Source organism: Rhinatrema bivittatum, chromosome 6, assembly GCF_901001135.1.
Source record: "Rhinatrema bivittatum chromosome 6, aRhiBiv1.1, whole genome shotgun sequence".
Taxonomy (NCBI): domain Eukaryota; kingdom Metazoa; phylum Chordata; class Amphibia; order Gymnophiona; family Rhinatrematidae; genus Rhinatrema; species Rhinatrema bivittatum.
The window spans coordinates 358,428,840-358,444,618 of NC_042620.1; the positions used below are offsets into that span (position 1 = coordinate 358,428,840).

Consider the following 15,779-nt stretch of genomic DNA (forward strand, 5'->3'; position numbering starts at 1 on the left):
CTGCGGAACCGGGCAGTCAGTGATGTCCAACGCCACCATGGTGGCATACATCAACCGTCAGGGCGGAACCAGAAGCCGACAGGTGTCCCTAGAGATAGCCCCGTTGATGGTTTGGGCAGAGGCGAATCTTCAGGACATCTCCGCTGTCCACATTGCCGGGAGGGACAACACCACGGCAGACTTCCTCAGCAGAGAAAGCCTAAATCCGGGGGAAAGGCAGCTGTCGCCCACAGCCTTCCAGATGATTGTGGATCACTGGGGGATTCCGGACATGGACTTACTAGCGGACAGGTCCAATGCTCAAGTACCCAGATACTTCAGCCGCAAGCGAGATCCGTTCTCTCACGGGATCGACGCCCTGGTTCAGCCATGGCCTCCAGGGGCCCTGCTATATGCTTTTCCTCCGTGGCCCCTGCTGGGCACCCTTATCCACAAGATTCAGAAGCACCGGGGCCTAGTTCTTCTAGTGGCACCAGACTGGCCAAGAAGACCCTGGTATGCAGGCATGAGAAGACTACTGGCAGGGGAGCCTCTTCCCCTGCCTCCTCTCAGGGTCTTGCTACGTCAGGTCCCATCCTCCACGAGGATCCGGCTCAATTCTCTCTTATGGTCTGGCCATTGAGAGGGCTAGACTGAAGAAAAGAGGTTACTCGTAGCCGGTGATAGATACACTCCTCCGAGCTCGCAGGTTCTCCACATCCCTCACCTACGTAAGGATCTGGAGAGTGTTTGAAGCCTGGTGCGACACTCATGGCACCAATCCACATGCGACCACAATCCCTATTGTTTTGGATTTCCTGCAGGATGGGCTTCAGAAGGGTCTCTCCCTCAGCTCCATCAAGGTCCAGGTGGCTGCGCTGTCTTGCTACGGTCCCCGGAGGGAAGGCAAGACTATTGCCACGCACCTGGATGTTTCCCGCTTCCTGAAAGGAGTCAAGCACATTCGTCTGCCACTGAAGTGCCCAGTGCCCCTGTGGAACCTCCACATAGTTTTGGATTTCCTCGCGGGATCCACCTTCAGACCCCTTCGGGGCCTGTCTCTCCGTTCTCTAACTTTGAAGATGGTGTTCTTGCTGGCTGTGTGTTCAGCACGTAGCATCTCGGAGCTACAAGCGCTGTCCTGCCGTGATCCCTTTCTTAGAATCACTCCAGAGGCTATCCATCTTCGCACGGTTCCATCCTTCTTGCCTAAGGTAGTCTCACAATTTCCCCTCAACCAGACCATATCATTGCCAACCACGGTGGGTCTGAAGAAATCAGAAGAAGGGCGTTTGCTACGCCATCTCGACATCGGCAGATTGCTGCCCCGATATCTGGAAATGACAGAAGCCGTACGAAAGACGGAGCATCTGTTCGTCCTGCACAGCGGGAAGAAACAAGGAGAAGCGGCCTCTCGGCCCACCATCGCCCGCTGGATTAAAGAAGTTATCAGAGCGGCCTACTTAGAGGCCGGGAAGTCACCGCCTCTACAAGTCACGGCTCATTCTACCAGAGCTCAAGCAGCATCTTGGGCTGAATCTAGGATGCTGTCGCCTGCAGAAATATATAAAGCGGCGATATGGTCCTCCCTCCATACCTTCTCCAGGTTCTACCGTCTGGATGTCCAGGCCAGGGAGGACACAGCATTTGCAAGGGCAGTCCTACGTGGTCCTCAGGCAGCCTTCCACCCAGTCCGGGAGTAAAGCTTTTGTACATCCCACTTGTTCTGAGTCCATCTGGCTACACGCTAGGAAATGTTGAGATTACTTACCTGATAATCTCGTTTTCCTTAGTGTAGACAGATGGACTCAGCATCCCGCCCGGCTGCCAGTATACATGGGGTTTCACCGATTCAAGGTAAGCCTTATCACTTCTTACATGAGTGCGTCCACTCTACCAGAGGCCGACGCCTTTCGGTTGGGAATGCTGGCGGTCTCCAGCTACTATCAATTGGTCAGGGGAATCCTGTTTTCACTATTTCATTGATCGTCAGCACACATATATCCATAACAGCTTTTGTAGGAAGATTACTGAATTGTCTCACTTCCTGTGGGGGTATATGTCCCCGTGCTGACGTCAGATCCGTCTCCAACTGCTAGCACGAGCACACTATACCCCACTTGTTCTGAGTCCATCTGTCTACACTAAGGAAAACGAGATTATCAGGTAAGCAATCTCAACATTGTAAGTCCTCTGGGGGACAGGAAAATATCTACAGTACCTGAATGTAATGTACCTTTGAGCTATCAATGAAGATGTGATCTAAATAAATAAAAATAAAAACCTGTGCTAATTCTTCCTAATAGTAATATTGTTCTGTTGAGCCAGCAGTTGGTATACTCTGCATGATACAGCAGAGCAGTTGTTACACATGTAGCAATTAAAAATTTTTAGGAAAACACATTATTATATAATTTTAATGTGGAAACTAATACTCTAAGCTTAGGATGGTACAGTAACTTTTATAAAAGTAATATATAACACAAAATCCTAATAGTGAATTAACGTTAATGGACACAACACTATAGATGTTTTTGGTGTGACTAAAATTATGTAAAATATGCAGACTTTGGCAGCCATTTGATTATTTTGTTTCTCAGTGTGGATATACTGACAATATTGAGCTAAATATACCATTGTTAAGCTATTCAATATCATTCTTTTGCTTCATGTTAATAGGAATTGAAGTTTGGAGGTTTGATTAGGATTGTAAGTTTATGGCTAAGGTTTTTTTTTTCTTCTGACTTGAAGAATGAGCCATCATTGACAGAATTTTAGAATTCTTGTCTAAATTCAGTGAGGAAGTTGCATAGTTTACCACATGCAGATTTCTTGCACAGTATATGGTGGCGATTCATTGTTAACAAATTGGGAATACTGGGGTTCAGTACGAATTTATAGAATGAAAACTGTATCATTTTTGTTTGTGTAAGAAAAAAACAAAAAACAATCTAATATCTGTTAATTGTAGGTGTTGTCACCCAGGAGATGTTTAGACACATGCAGAATTCTGAAATAATTCGAAAAATGACAGAAGAATTTGACGAGGTACTTTTTACAAACGTTTTTTCAAATTATGTTGGTACAGTCACAGTTTCATAAGAATTGGAGTCTGATCTGTTTTAGTTCAACAGGAAGATGAAATTTAATTTTCTCACAGGACACGCAGGATTGTAGTCCTCACATATGGGTGACATCAGGATGGCGCCCTCCAGGAACACTTTGTCGAAGTTTCTAGAACTTTGACTTGGCACACCCAGCATGCCACCTAACCCTGCAATAAGCAGGAGTCCCCCTTCAGTCTCTTTTTTTTTTTCCACGCAGCAGTAGCCACGTGGTTTGAGGAGCTCTCACAACTATTCCTGACAGGAATTTTCCTCACGGAACTTTTTCTAAAAATTTAGCAAAATTCACCCCATCCGGGGTTCCCCTTTCGACTATCGATACCTGCTAATGTAAGGTAAGGTTTTACCTCGTTTTCGCGGTCAGTTACCAACGGCCGCCGACCGCATTGCGGTTATATTTTTTCAGATTCAATGGCAATGGGTTTTCGGCGGTGCCCCGACTGTCCGAGGACGATGTCCATCACAGACCCGCATCAGGTATGTGTCCTGTGGTTGGGGGTTACCCATGATGTTGCGACCTCTACCAATTGCGCCCAAATGACACCCAAAAGACACCCAAGGGCCACCGGGCTCAATTAGAAAAAATGGAGTTCCTATTCCAGACTAAACAGCCCACCCTGTCAAAATCCTCAGCTTCATAGACTCTATCGCCGTCGACACCTCAGCAACTCCCGGCCGCTGGTTCTCTGCTGAAGAAATCCACCTCGATGTCCTTGGTGCCGGACCAGTCCGAGCACCGAGAAAAACATTGGCATCGATACCAGAAAGCTTCATCTGCCGATCCAGCTAAGACATCGACGGAGCCAGTGAAGAAAAAGACCCGCACGGATAAGCCGCCGTCCTCCTCTAAGCTTGGGTCACCGAGGTGTTCCCCACCTCCTGTGGTGCCAGGAGTGAGATTCCACTTTCACCGGTGGACCCTCCGGTAACGCCAGTGCAGCCTCCCACTCCGGAACTGGTTCTCCAAGCACCAGCCTTTCATGAGGAATTGAACTGGATGGTTCAAGAGACGGTCATCCATGCACTACAAGGACTTCCGCCTCCATCGGCACTAACTTCGGTTCCAGTCACCGACACGATGCTCACAGTGCTGGCTCTATTGCTAAACAGGTTAGATACGCTGATCGGAGCGCTTCCACCGCTGCCTCCGAAGACACCATTGCACCCATCAATGCCTATTCCCCTTTCATCGGAAGATGAAGAATCACTGATTACAGATCCGATCCCTGGACCATCAGGAGTTCCTCCACCAAAGCTTCCACAGAGGTCACCGATACCAACAGTGCCTATCCAGTCTTTGATGCTGCATCGGTCTTTCTCGGTGCCTCCTCCGATGCAGTCTGTGCCTTCTCCGATGCAGTCGGTGCCACCTCCGATTCCCTCGGTGCCAGGACCAGATCCATCTGGGATAGGCCTTTTCCACCCTTCAGGAGGCCCGCCTGATGCAGGAGACCAGCCATATCAGCCTTAGTCTGATACCTCAGATTCCCAGGATACTGAGGATATTCCTTCTGAACCATCTCCTCCTGAAGAGAGAAGCCGTTCTCCCCCAGAGGATTTATCATTTATTAGCTTTATTAAGGAAATGTCTGAGTCCATTCAAACTGAAGAAGACTCCAGGCACAAAATGCTTGACGTTCTCCAATTTGTAGATGCCCCCAATAAGGTGATGTCTCTACCTGTGCACGAAGTCCTCTTGGAACTTCTCCAACAAAACTGGGAACATCCAGGTACAGTGCCCCCAGTAAATCGTAAGACCGACGCCACCTAATTAGTGCAGTCTGCTACTGGGTTCCAAAATCCCAGCTGTCACACCATTCTGTGGTGGTGGAGTCTGCTCAGAAGAAGGCGAGACGACCTAGACCGCATTCTTCTACACCTCCTGGGAAGAAGCAAAGGTTCCTGGATGCCCTTGGACACAGGGTATTTCATGGCTCTATGCTAATTTCTCGTGTTGCATCTTACCAGCTTTATATGACGCAATACACGAGGAACCTTTTTCAAGCTTCTCCAGGACTTCTCCGACCCCTGCCAGATGAATTCCAGGAGCAACTCAATTCCATCCTCAAAAAAGGCCTCTGCTGGAAAGCACGAGGTACATGCAGCATATGATATTTTCGACACATCTTCCAGAGTGGCTGCAGCGGGAATAAGTTCCAGAAGATGGGCATGGCTCAATCCTCAGATTTATGCCTTGAAGTTCAGGAGAGATTGGCGGACCTCCCCTGTTCTGGTGATAATCTTTTCGGGGATAACATTCAGGAGACTGTCACTCAGCTCAAGGACTACCACGAGTCGTCATGCCAGCTCTCATCTGTGCCCTCTGATTTTCCCTCCACTTCCAAATGGCTGTTCAGAAGGGAGGCTAAGCTTGTAGGTATTATCGTCCCCCATCTCTGTCGCTCAACTAGACCATACCAGAAATGTCAGGCTCGCCAGTCCAGGACTCAAAAGACCCAACCGCTGCCTGGACCTGCATTGGGGTTTTGACTACTGGCTAGAGAGCAAGTGTCAACCTCCACTATCATCTCTGCCAGTGGGCGGCCGCTTGTGCCACTCTACCGCCATCTGGCACACAATCATTACGGATCAATGGGTATTCTCTGTAGGGACTCGAGGTTACCACCTCAACTTCCTTTTCAGTACAGTCGGACTCCCCACCTCGGCCGGTGTGGGGTTTATCCGACCCCTCTCCACTTCTGGAGGAGGAACTAACAACCCTCCTACGATCGAATGCCATAGAACCGGTGCCCCCTCGACAACAGGGAAAAGGGTTCTATTCTCGATATTTCCTGATACCAAAAAAATGAGGCATTTGTCCAATATTGGATCTACTTGCCTTAAAAAAAACATCTACAAAAGGAAAAGTTCAGAATGGTAACCTTGGGCTCCCTACTCCTCTTCTTCAAAAGGGAGATTTGCTTTGCTCTCTAGACCTGCAAGACGCATACACGCATATAGCGATAACATCGACGTTGAAAATACCTCCATTTCCTGGTCAGACGCAGACACTTCCAGTATCGAGTATTGCCATTCGGCCTAGCATCGGCACCTCGTGTCTTTACAAAATGCCTGGAAGTAGTAGCAGCATACCTTCAGCGACAGAGCATCCATGTTTACTCTTACCTAGATGATTGGTTGCTAAGGGCCCCCTTCAAAGATGGAGGTACAACACTCCCTCCGTCTAACCCTACAGTTACTACTGTCATTGGGTTTTCTAGTAAATTACCAAAAATTCAATCTGGTTCCATTGCAGATCCTCTCCTTCATTGGAGTGGACTTAGACACATACAGGCAAAACCTTTTCTCCCAAGGGGGTCGTGATCATGCCCTACCAACCCTTGTGTCTCTAATGCTAACTCGTCGATCCACAACGTCTCGCTGCTTCCTCACCTTATTGGGCCATATGGCATCCTTTGAACACATGACTCCAGTGGTTCGCCTAGCCATGAGGATAATGCAATGGACCCTAAAGTCCCAATGGTCCCAGGCCCATCATCCAATTTCCAACATTGTCTATGTCACCAGGCAGCTTCGTCTCTCACTAGCATGGTGGACACAGCAGTCCGATCTTCTCAGAGGACTACCCTTTCAATCCCCAGAACCTCAAGTGATACTAACGACGGATGTTTCCAACCTCGGTTGGGGAGCCCATGTCGCCAACCTGCAAACTCGGGGAACCTGGTCTGCAGAAGAGTCACATCATCAAATACATTTTCTAGAGCTAGGGCAATAAGATAGGCCCTAATGGCTTTCCTGGATTGCCTATCCAACAAGACAATCCTAGTCCAAACAGACCAGGTAGCAATGTGGTACATCAACAAGCAGAGTGGAACGGGCTTATACCTGCGGTGTCAAGAAGTAGCACAGATATGGGCCTGATCTCTCTCCACTCAATGTTCCTCAGGGTGACCTACCTGGCAGGCGTGGACAATGTACTTGCGGACAAGTTGAGTCAGACCTTTCATCCCCACGAATGGTCCCTGAATCCCACAGTGGCAGAGGAAATCTTCCAACGGTGGGGCTATCCGCACATAGATCTCTGTGTCATGTCACAACCTCTTAAGTGGACAATTACTGCTCGCTACATCGCCGTCTTGTGGTCCCAGGGCCTTTTATATGCGTACCCTCCACTTCCAATCATCAGCAAGACTCTCGTTAAGTTATGGCAGGACAAGGGCCTAATGATTCTCATAGCCCCTTACTGGCCGTGGCAGGTGTGGTTTCCCATCCTTCGCGACCTCTCAGTCCCGTTGTTATATTCGCCTGGGAGTGGATCCTTCTCTGATAACTCAGAACAACGGGCAGCTCTGTCATCCGAACCTCCAGGCCCTGGTACTGATGGCATGGATGTTGAAAGGCTAATTTTACAGCATCTAAACCTCTCGGACACTGTATCCCAAGTACTTGTAGCTTCACGGAAGCCTTCTACCAGGAAAGCTTATCTCTCCAAATGGAAAAGGTTTTCCTTATGGTGCACGTCGAAGGGAATTGATCCCTTTACCTGCCCCACTACGAAATTTCTAGTCTACCTCTGGTACCTGTCGGAGACTGGTCTACAAACCTCCTCCATCAGAGTCCATGTCAGCGTGGTAGCTGTCTACCATAAAGGCATAGGGGAGGTCTCAATATTGACACAATCCTTAGCGTGCTTCATGAGGGGCTTACTATATCTAAAGCCCTCATTGAGTCCTCCAGCCCCTGCTTGGGACCTCAATGTTGTACTAGCACGGCTCATGACACCTCCGTTTGAGCCTCTCCACTCCTGCGAGCTACGTTACCTCACTTGGAAAATGATTTTTCTCCTAGCTATAATGGCTCGCAGAGTTAGTGAGCTACAAGCGCTAGTAACATAACCCCCTTTTCTCCATGATCGTGTAGTGCTTTGCACTCATCCTAAATTTTTACCAAAGGTAGTATCTGAATTTATTTATTATTTATTTATTTAATATCTTTTACTTTCACTTGAATCAAACCATTATACTGCCTACTTTCTTTCCAAAACCCACTCACATTCAGGTGAGCGAGCGTTGCATTCCTTGAACTGCAAACATGCGTTAGCCTTTTATTTGGAACACACTGCAGCCCATAGGAAGTCTACCCAGCTGTTTGTCTCCTTCAATAAAATTAAACTGGGCGTTCCGGTGGGCAAGCAGACCATATCCTCCTGGCTAGCGGACTGTATTTCCTTCTGTTACCAGCAAGTAGGCCTCCCGCTACAGGAACGCGTGAAAGCGCACTCTATAAGAGCCATGGCAACATCAGTAGCGCACCTCCGTTCAGTACCCCTTACTGACATCTGCAAAGCTGCTACATGGAGTTCTCTCCATACCTTTGCAGTTCACTATTGCTTGGACAAGGCTGGCAGGCAAGATTCCATTTTTGGCCAGTTTGTTCTATGCAATTTATTCTCAGCTTAATACTCAACTTCCTTCCAGTGACCCACTGGATTTTTAGAATATCCTCCTAACCAAAACCCACCCCTGTTGTTGTGCCTGTTGCACGTCTTTGGGTGTTTTTGGTACATTTACTCGGGCATCCTCAGCTCGCTACTCACCCATATGTGAGGACTACCATCCTGCTTGTCCTGTGAGAATGCAGAGTTGCTTACCTGTAACAGGTGTTCTCACAGGACAGCAGGATGTTTGTACTCACGAAACCCGCCCACCAGCCCACGGAGTTGGGTTCGCTTACGATTTATTTTGTTTTTCACTCCTACTTTTACTATAAACAAGACTGAAGGGGAACCCTTGCTTGATGCAGGGTTAGGTGGCATGCTGGGCATGGTCAGTGTGCCAAGTCAAAGTTCTAGAAACTTTGACAAAGTGTTCCGGGAGGGCTCCATCCTGATAATATCACCCATATGTAAGGACTTACATCCTGCTGTCCTGTGAGAACACCAGTTACAGGTAAGCAAATCTATCTGCTGTAGTTGTACTTTTTAAATGTTACCATTTTATTTTATTACTTTTATGTAGACTACTGCATAGTAATCTTAACGATATATACATTCTTTGTCACAAGCAGGGCTGTATTAGCTATGATACATGAGTGACGTCATCTGGCTTTGCTGAATGGTCCAATCTCTGTATCTCGGTATTTACTACTGAGCATGTGTGGGAGTTCCTGTGTGTGCTGCCTTGTGATCCTCTAAGTCCTTTTGAGTCTCAGCTTTCACTTGGTATTGTGCTCCCCTTCTCGTTTTCTCTATGCTTTAATTACTTTCTCTTTGCTGTTTTGTCTTTTTCCTCACTGCCTCTGCAGCCCCACAAACAGCACTTTTGAATGCTAGAGAAAAAAAGAGCTTCCTATTCCAAGGAGGCCATACTTAGGGACTTCAAAGATTGTGTCTGTGGACACAGAATGTCTGTCACCTACGGCTGAGACATCTGCTACAAGTGCCTGGGACCGTACCACGACTCGGTGAAATGCTAGAACTGTGGTCTGATCTTCCACTGAATCTAGAAGATCCGGGCGTGAGTAATGGCAGAGCACTGCAGGCCATTGGAGAGACTGAGTCAATTTTCTTTTAGGAGCGGAGCCTCCTCAAACTCCTCCATGTTGAGCCAAGCAAAGGCTTCTTGAGCAGGGCTCCTCCACCTATGGTGCCGGATTTTGGATCCACCGTAGATTCATGGGTCCACCAAGCACAGAAGCACCTGGTCCAGAGTTGGCATGCTCTAATATTCACTCGAGCCCTGTCTCCATCATGGGGCTTGTTGATACTTAAGAAGAAGCTATCAATGTAATTGGCACCATCAATGCAGGAGCTCTTGATGCACATGCCATTGTCAAAACATGTAATCTCAATGCTGTCAACAGTCGATTTCTTGGTGCCATCGAATCATGAGTCTTTGGCACTGTTGTTGCACTTTGCATCATCGATGCAGAAGTCCATGACACAATGGATACTATCAAGGCCCATGGAGACTCTTCCCAGGTACTCTCATCTTTTCTGTTTCTAAAGGTGCCTCTTTCACATCCCTTATACCCAGACCATAGACCCACCAGAGTTCTGTGTTTGTCATCTGCTTAGAGCACCCAGCCTGGGTCATTCCCTCTGTGTCTAGAAACACCAGATCCTATCTGCTTTTTTGTGCCCATGGTCTCTATGTGACAGGAGGAAGACACTATGTGGAGTCTGGTGCATGCTTCTCAAGATGATGATTCTATATTTGTATCAGAGGAAGGTATGTTTTCAACTTTGGCCCAGAGGACACAGAAATCCATGGACTATATCTCAAAAATGCTGAAGACTTTCTTTCCCTCTCTGATGGCCATTGAAAAGTAGGGCATACTTCAACCCCAAAGAAGACCTATCCTCCTCCAGATTTCTGGAAAAGTTGGGGAAGGCCTTCTATCTGGAGCAGACAGAAGTCCAAAAACCGTTCACCCAGCTTCTTTCTTTTGATTAGGGCAAGCTCAGGATCACCGTTGCCAGACACTATACAGTTGCCTAGCAGACTGAATCTCCTTCTTTTATGCTCAGTTGGGGTTGAATCTTGAGAGTCATGTCAAGGCTCAGTCTATCTCAGCCATAGCAGCATATGTGGTCTACTTGCGAGTAGCTCCCATGGAGGAGAGTTGTGATTATGGAGTTCCATCCACTCATTCACATCCCATTATTGTTTGGATATGGATGACTGACGAAATAGCAGGTTTGGCCAATCTGTCCTTCAGAACTTGTGTGAAGTTTAGAACCCAACTATGTTCCTACCTAGAGCCTGTTTTTGTTCAGGCTGCTCCCCCCCCCCCCTCTGTTAGCAAGAAAATGTTGTTGTGTCCATTGGCACTTGTTTTGTTAGTCCCCCTTTTTTGTTGGTCCCCCTTTTTTGTTGGGGTTGGCCTCTTGTAGCTAGGGATTCACCCATGTGTGAGGACTGCCATTCTGCTTGTCCTTGGAGCAAGCAGAGTTGCTTACCTGTAACAGGTGTTCTCAGAGGACAGTGGAATGTTAGTTTTAACAAAACCTGCAAACTACTCCATGGAGTTGGGTCTCCACTTTGTAGGTTTGATTCTTTAATTCTGTTACAAATCTGAAGGGATTGCACGTGGTATAATGCATGCCTGAGCATGTTCAGAGAGACTCAGTTCTGGAAAGTTTACATGAGTGTTCCATGCCAGGCTCCATCAGATGATGTCACCCACATGTGAGGTCTGAAAACCTGTTGTCTTCAGAGAACACCTGTTACAGGTAAGCAACTCTCTTCTCCTTCGGAGCTTTCCCTTAGTCAGATTCTGGTGACATGGGTAATGCAGAGGCAGTGGGGCTTTCTTCTTTCAGCATAGCAATGCTGGAGAGCTGCACTGAGGAACCAGACACAGCCTCTGAAGTGCTGATTTTGGTGGGAACAGTTGCCAATTTGTTTTTCCTTCCTGCATAGTCTGCCTGCCTGTCTTCTGCTCCTCTAGATCTGGGAGGCTTAGAAAGGCCTCCAGTATTTCCTAAGGGGAATTCTGCCTTTCCTTGTCCCCCAGACAAGTGAATGAGTTTTTCTCCTTTATATCTGCAGATGGAGACAGAGAAGCTTTACTATACTGTTGATATTTGTTACTGTTCTATCCGTAGTCTCTCAGGATTCTCCGACTTTAGCAGATTGTAGAGGTGTCTAACCTGCATTCGAACTTTGGAAACAAACTTGGTCCCCATGGGTGCTAGGTCCTAGTTTTCAGATCATCCTCTGGTACAGTAAAGTTGAGCAGGGGGTCTGTGAGCCTTGTAGGACTTTTGAACCCTGTCTTAGAGGATGGTTTGATCTTTCCTCTCGCTGGCTGATTTGTTCTCCCCCCATCAGAAGATTGCTGGAAAGGTAAATATTTAATTTTCTTTTTGAGGACTTATTTTTTTAAGGGGTGTTTGAAATGTCTGTATGCCAGAAGTCTAAGAAGTAAGATGGGAGAGTTAGAGTGTATAGCAGTAAATGATGAGATTGACATAATTGGCATCACTGAGACCTGGTGGAAGGAGGATAACCAATGGGACAGTGCTATATCAGGGTACAAATTATATCGCAATGATAGGGAGGATCAACTTGGTGGGGGTGTGGCACTTTATGTCCGGGAGGGTATAGAGTCCAACAAGATAAAGATCATACAATAGATTAAATGCTCAGTAGAATCTATATGGGTAGAAATCCCATGTGTGTTGGGTAAGAATATAGTGATAGGAGTATACAACCATCCACCTAGACAAAATGGTCAGACAGAGGATGAAATGCTAAGAGAAATCAGGGAAGCTAACCAATTTGGCATTGCAGTAATAATGGGAGATTTCAGTTACCCCAATATTGACTGGATAAAGGTAACATCAAGACTTGCTAGATTCAAAGTTCATGAATGTAATAAATGACTTTCATGGAGCAATTGATTCAGGAACCAACAAGAGAGGGAGCTATTTTAGATTTAATTCTTAGTGGAACGCAGGATTTGGTGAGAGAAGTAACGGTGGTGGGGCCACTTGGCAATAGTGATCATAACATGATCAAATTTAAACTAATAAATGGAAGGGGGATAATAAGTAATTCTACAGCTCTAACACTAAATTTTCAATAGGGAAACTTTGATAAAATGAGGAAAATAGAAAAAAACTGAAAGGTGCAGCTGCAAAGGTTAAAGGTGTTGAACAGGCATGGACATTGTTTAGAAATACAATTCTAGATGTGCAGTCCAGGACATAGAGGCAAAAACTCATAATAAAAACTTTTTAAAATATATCGGAAGCAAGAAACCTGTGAGTGAGTCGGTTGGACCATTAGATGACCGAGGGGTTAAAGGGGGCTCTTAGGGAAGATAAGGCCATTGCAGAAAGACTAAATGAATTCTTTGCTTCCGTGTTTGCTAATATCTGTTCCGTAGATGGTTTTCAGGGGTGATGAGTCAGACCAACTGAATGAAATCACTGTGAACCTGAAAGATGTAGTAGGCCAGATTGACAAACTAAAGAGTAGCAAATCACCTGGACTGGATGGTATGCATCCTAGGGTACTGAAGGAACTAAAAAATGAAATTTCTGATCTATTAGTTAAAATTTGTAACCTATCATTAAAATTATCTATTGTACCTGAAGACTGGAGAGTTGCCAATGTAACCCCAATATTTAAAAAGGGCTCCAGGGGCAATCCGGGAAACTGTAGACCAATGAGTCTGACTTCAGTGCCAGGAAAAATAGTGCAAACTATTCTCAAGATCATAATCGTAGAGCATATAGAAAGACATGGTTTAATGGAACACAATCAACATGGATTTCATGGGAAGTCTTGCCTAACAAATCTGCTTCATTATTTTGAAGGGGTTAATAAACACGTGGATAAAGGTGAACCAGTAGATGTAGTGTATTTGGATTTTTAGAAGGTGTGTGTGACAAAGTCCCTCATGAGAGGCTTCTAAGAAAACTAAAAAGTCATGGGATAGGAGGCGATGTCCTTTTGTGGATTACAAACTGGTTAAAAGAGAGAAAACAGAGAGTAGGATTAAATGGTCAATTTTCTCAGTGGAAAAGAGTAAACAGTGGAGTGCCTCTGGGATCTGTACTTGGACCAGTGTTTTTTAATACATTTATAAATGATCTGGAAAGGAAAACGACGAGCGAGGTTATCAAACTTGCGGATGGTACAAAATTATTCAGTGTAGTTAAATCACAAGAGGATTGTGATAAATTAAAGGAGGATCTTGCAGGACTGGAAGATTGGGCATCAAAATGGCAGTTCCTGTATGTACCCGGATCAGTCCAGTGGGGGTTGAGCCTCCTTTCCAGCAGATGGAGACAGACTAAAACTTGAAGGATGCCCTATATTAGGACAGAGCCTATCCTCTACCCCTTCAGTATTCGTCTGTCTCCAGCAGGTGCAGCATCTCCCCTTCGGTTCTCTGCTGTAGGCTAGTCAGCCTCTTCTTCTTTCTTTTTTGGCTCAAGCAAGTAATTCTTTTGATTCCTGCTAGTTTTAGAAACAAAGGAAAAAATCTATGAAGGAAATTTTGCCTTTTAGTGCTTTAACTGTTTTTGTGTGGGAGACGTCCGTCTTCCAGCTCTTGCCCGGCTCAGGGGAGCTTTGCCCCTTTTGCTGGAGGGGGTTCCCAGCATAGTCCTGAGTCCGTGGACGCTTCCAGGTGTGGGGACTGACGCTCTCCGGGCCTCGTTCCCCCTCTGGCTGCCGAGAGGGTTTTTTTAACCCACTGCTGCGCTCAGTAAAAAAAAAAAAAAAAAAAAAAAAAGGAATTTAAAAGTTTCAAACTTTCAATAAGTTGCAGGTACTCACCTACCTCTAACTTATTTACAGCAGTTGACCAGCTTTTTTATTTTTTTCTGGTCAGAGTAGGGCTAGAACCGGCAGCCAGAGAAGCAGAAGGCAGCAGGTTTCCCGCCTGCTCTCTCCTGCTGTGCAGGCTGTCAATCAAGCTTTTTTTTCAGCTTTTTTTTTCTGCAGCCGCGGCTTAGCTATGTCCCGGCTGGCAGCCTGCCTTTCTTGTGGGCTGCCCTCTTCGCGTTTTTCGTGGCAGGGCCTCTGCACTGCTTGCCTGCCGGGTGGGGAAGGTCCCTCCTCGGCAGGACAAGCAAATTTAGCCCGGGGCTCCACTCCTCCTGGCATGGCTAGGCCTTTCCCGGGTCGGCAGAGCCCAGGAACGGCCGCCATCTTGGATTTTTCATCGGGGCCGATTTCAGTGCTCCCTGGGGCTGGGGGGCCAGATTTTTTTGATTTAACCCCCGATTTGGCCCCCGCGGGTGCCCAGGAAGGGGGGTCCTGACCTTCCCTCGCCCCCCCCCCCCCCCCCCGCCAAATCCAGGGTCCCTTTTTCAGCGGATTTCGTCCTCCTCATGCACAAATCTTATGTAGCTAGCCTGCATGAGCTGGACGAAAGCTTGCCCCCCCCCCCCTGCCAAAAATCCCTCGTTCAGCACCGTTGACCACTGGACCGGCCGCGGAGCCCCAGGGACCAGTTCGGGTGCCGGAGAGTTCCTTGCTTCCCTCGATCTCGCAGAAGCTTATTTTCATATTCCCATTCACCGCGACTATCAGAAGTATCTCCGATTCCACATTCTCAACCAGGACTTCCAGTTTCGAGCTCTCCCCTTCGGCCTCGCGACCGCTCCTCGTACGTTCACGAAGGTCATGGTAGTAGTATTGGCGGCCTTGCGCCGGGAGGGGATTATCGTCCATCCCTATCTGGACGATTGGCTCATCAGGGCCAAGTCGGAGACCTCTTGCCGGCGGGCGGTGGATCGCGTCTTGGAGCTCCTTGCCTCTCTCGGGTGGATAGTGAACTTTTCCAAGAGCAAGCTTCAGCCCTCCCAGGAGTTGGAATTTCTGGGAGCCCACTTCGACACCCGAGTAGGCAAGGTTTTCTTACCTCGGGCGCGAGCCCTCAAGCTGATCGATCAGGTCCAGACTTTGATTGCCCTACCTTCCCCGACAGCCTGGGATTATCTCCAAGTCCTGGGATCCATGGCTTCTACCATCAACCTTGTCCCCTGGGCTTTTGCTCATATGCGTCTGTTACAGAAAGCTTTGCTGTCCCATTGGCAGCCAGTGTCGGAGCAGTTCCATGTAGTCCTTCCGTTCTTGGATTCTACTGCCGACGAATTACAGTGGTGGCTGTCTCTTCCTCATCTTCTGCGAGAGATGCCTCTTCAAGCTCCACAATGGACGATAGTGACCACGGACACCAGCCTGTTGGGCT

General features: G+C 47.3%; 1 protein-coding gene across 1 annotated transcript in view; it reads left to right on the plus strand.

The window, feature by feature from the left end:
• The window catches only part of STAG2 (stromal antigen 2), a 1,172,735-nt gene that overhangs the window by 428,919 nt on the left and 728,037 nt on the right, over window positions 1-15,779 (plus strand). Inside the window, 1 exon segment of the mRNA XM_029607875.1 lies at window positions 2,951-3,027. Coding sequence (XP_029463735.1) covers window positions 2,951-3,027 — 77 coding nt within the window.